This window comes from Diospyros lotus, chromosome 6 (genome assembly GCF_014633365.1).
Source record: "Diospyros lotus cultivar Yz01 chromosome 6, ASM1463336v1, whole genome shotgun sequence".
NCBI lineage: Eukaryota > Viridiplantae > Streptophyta > Magnoliopsida > Ericales > Ebenaceae > Diospyros > Diospyros lotus.
This window is the reverse complement of record NC_068343.1, coordinates 12,156,851-12,160,214: the sequence shown is the minus strand read 5'-3', so window position 1 is coordinate 12,160,214 and position 3,364 is coordinate 12,156,851. Positions and strand designations below refer to the sequence as shown.

At 45.3% G+C, this 3,364-nt stretch overlaps 1 protein-coding gene across 1 annotated transcript; it reads left to right on the top strand.

Annotated features, from left to right (window-relative positions):
* Positions 1 to 2,186: 2,186 nt before the first annotated feature.
* On the top strand, positions 2,187 to 3,098 carry LOC127804330 (uncharacterized). The gene is made up of 2 exons (XM_052341188.1): positions 2,187 to 2,655; positions 2,785 to 3,098. The coding sequence occupies exons 1-2, from the start codon at positions 2,187 to 2,189 to the stop codon at positions 3,096 to 3,098; spliced, it is 783 nt and encodes a 260-aa protein (XP_052197148.1).
* The last annotated feature ends 266 nt before the right edge of the window (positions 3,099 to 3,364 follow it).

The following is a 3,364-nucleotide window of genomic DNA, read 5'->3' as shown; positions in this document are numbered from 1 at the left end:
ATGGGTGCCATGTATTACGTTGATGCTCACTATGCCATTGCATTTTATGTGCATTGCATGGCTACTGGTAGTATATAGTTCTCGGACGGGAGTACCGTTCCGAGGGAGCCTATGTCGGGAGTACCGACCCGGGATGGTGCGCACAGGATGCTGGAGGTATTTATTACTGTCCAGGGCGGCGACAGGTTGGTATGGGACTTGGGTGCCAGGTGTCTTATGTGGGCCCCAAGGACCGATATGTGCTTTTATTATGTTATGCTATTGTGTTGTAGCGTCTCATGGCTTGTGTGTACCTGAGAGTTTATTCTGGGGAGAGTTTATTGGATTTAAACAGCCTTCAGCCTTCTTTTCCTTATACTTGCTGAGTCTCTCGACTCACCTTGCTTTTCATCATTCCAGGTAGTTGCAGCATGTGCCATCGGCAAAGGAGTCAGCTTCTAGCAGTAGAGTCGGTATGGTGTACAGACAGTCCCATCAATCCCTGTCAACTCTGATGGTTGAGTAGGATTTACTCTATTATTTTGTACTGTGCCAAGTCTTTCCTCGAGTCTCGTGTATGTCGACACAGGAGTCTGTGTTTATTTATTTATTATGTGACCGCTGTGATAGCAGGGTACCCGCAGTGCATGCATGTGTTTGGCTTCGTTTCCGTTGTTCTTATTTTTGTGTATGCATGCCAGGGTGGTCTCTGTCATGTGTTTTTCTCTTTTCTCCTCTCGTATGCGCTCCCATTCGAGTAGTCCGGGTGGTTGGGGATAGCTGGGCGGGGGTGCTTACAGAAGGCATCACCGCCTAAGGCGAAACGACGTTGTTTTGGGCATCCTTGGCTTGGAAAAATCAACAGAAAACCCCCCAGCGCGCGCACGCCCCAGACCTCGATCCCGCGTCCACTCCTTGGACCCTTCGCGCGCGCGCCGCCTGCACTACTTGCCATCCTTAACCTATATATGCATTCACTTAATTTTATATTGAATCTTAGCCACTTCTGCAAATCACATTTCAGCACCCATAGTTTCCATTAATTACACACGCACCCCGGACTCCAATTTTCCTTTATTGCACTTACACCCAAAAACTTTCAAAAATCCACTAAATTAATTTATTTTCTTATTTCCATAAATACTCCCAATTAAATAATTATTTTCTCAAAATAACATAAATAAATATTTTTCTTAAATCTCCAAATAAATTAATATTTCCTTTAAACCCCCAAATACAATAAATGATAATGATTAGTCATTCCCAAATAATTTAATTAATTATCCTTAATTCCCTATTTTCCTCAAAACCACATAAATAAATTATTTCTCTTAAATTCCCAAATATTCATTAATGTCCTCAAACACCAATTTAATATTCATTATTTATTTCTCAATTTCTGGGATATTACAATAGTACTGGATCTGTATCTCCTCAGCAGGCACCATAGTTGTCCCTGGTCTGAACTATCCATCCCTCCAGACTCGTGTGGCTTTGGGCCGGTCGCTCGCCCGTAATTTAAGGGCACGACCCACACAGTTATCAATATTATCCCACGCGCTTGCACCTGACACTAATTTCATCACCATTTCCTAAATTTGTGGGTTCCATATTTGAACACAAATTCTCCTTGATTGACATGTGGCACAATAAGATGTACGACATGGCCCCGCCATCAGGCGACAAGTTTTTGCACCAGGGAAGGGGGCAGAAGTCACGTGGCCATATGTCCCCCATTCACATTCGAGAGTACGAATTCACACAGGGTACGCGTACTTCCCCCTGACATGTCACATCAACCCTTTTAAAATTTAAAAATGCAATAATTACGTTTTCAAACCCCCGCAGCTTTTTAACTCACAAGTGGGGCCCCTTCTGTGCGAACCCACCATCTTTCTCCAGTACGCGTGGGACCCGTATACGCTTCCCAACAAATCATCTTTTCACACGGGCCATGTGCGTGCATTGTTCCCATTGCGCAAAGTCCACATAGGACGTACTCCAAAAGCGGCTTTATATCGGCCAACCAATGCCCAACAAGTGGACCAACCACGCCATGCCACGTGGCGAACAAAAAGGGAGCTAGAGGCCCTTGTAATATTAAAGGGCCTCTAGCGGGAGGAGGTATATAAGCGACCTCAATTACCCCAATCCCAAGGACTTTTACCCTGGGCTCCCAACCGGTGTCACCCCTCTTATTTACGAAAATGCCACGCCCTCTTTCCAAATTCCATATTAATGCCAGAAATATTTTCCTAACCTATCCCCAGTGCTCTCTCTCGAAGGAGGACTACCTCCAACAGATCATCAACCTCCAGTACCCGATTAAACCCATGTACATATGGGTATGCCAAGAGGTACACCAAGACGGCAGCCCGCACCTGCACTGCCTCGTCCAGTTCGATGGCAAGTTCCAGACGAGGAGCCAGAAGTTCTTCGACCTGGTCTCTCTGACCAGGTCTGCACACTTTCACCCCAACATGCAGCCGACCAAGTCATGCTCCGTGATACAGTCCTACATTGCCAAGGGTGGCAACTACATCGACTGGGGAACATTCTGGCCGCACGGTCAGAACAAGGTCTATGCGGACAAGATGTCGGATGTCTACACAGTTGCGCTTGCCACCAGGGATAAGATGAAGGCACTGGAGGTTGTGCAAAAAGGTGACGCAAGAGGTTATTGTCTTAATAAAGATAGGCTTCTTTATAATTTCGAAAAATATTTCCAAAAGCCTCTCGAGGTATATGAGCCTAAATTTTGAATTTTCTCACATGTTCCCGTGGACCTCCTTGAATGGGCCGCAGATAATGTCAAGCCCGAGCGGAGCAGGCCCATGAGCATCATTCTAGAAGCCCCTTCACAGACTGGCAAGACTTGCTGGGCAAGGAGCCTGGGCCCGCACAATTATTACATAGGGCACCTCGACATGGGCCGACATGATGACGATGCCTGGTACAACATCATCGACGATGTGGCCCCCCAGTACCTAAAGCACTGGAAGGAATTTATTGGGGTCGACAAAGGCTGGAGTCCAACTGCAAATACTCAAAGCCAAAGCAGATCAAGGGGGGATCCCCTGCATCGTCCTATGCAACGACGGGCCCAAGAGCAATTATAAAGAATTCCTCGAGAAGGATGAGACGCATCCCTAAAGAGGTGGACCCCCATCCTTGGTGCGAACACTTCACTACAAAAAAAATGATTTTTTTAGGTAATTTTTTTGCTACGGTTCTTAAAATCGCTGCAAAATATGATTTTTGCGGCGATTTTTTTAAAATTTTGCGGTGGTTTCATAAATCCGCCGCAAAATTTAGTAAAACATTTAATTTTGCGGCGGTTTCCAAAAAATCGTCGTTAAATTTAAAAAATAATTAAATAATTAAA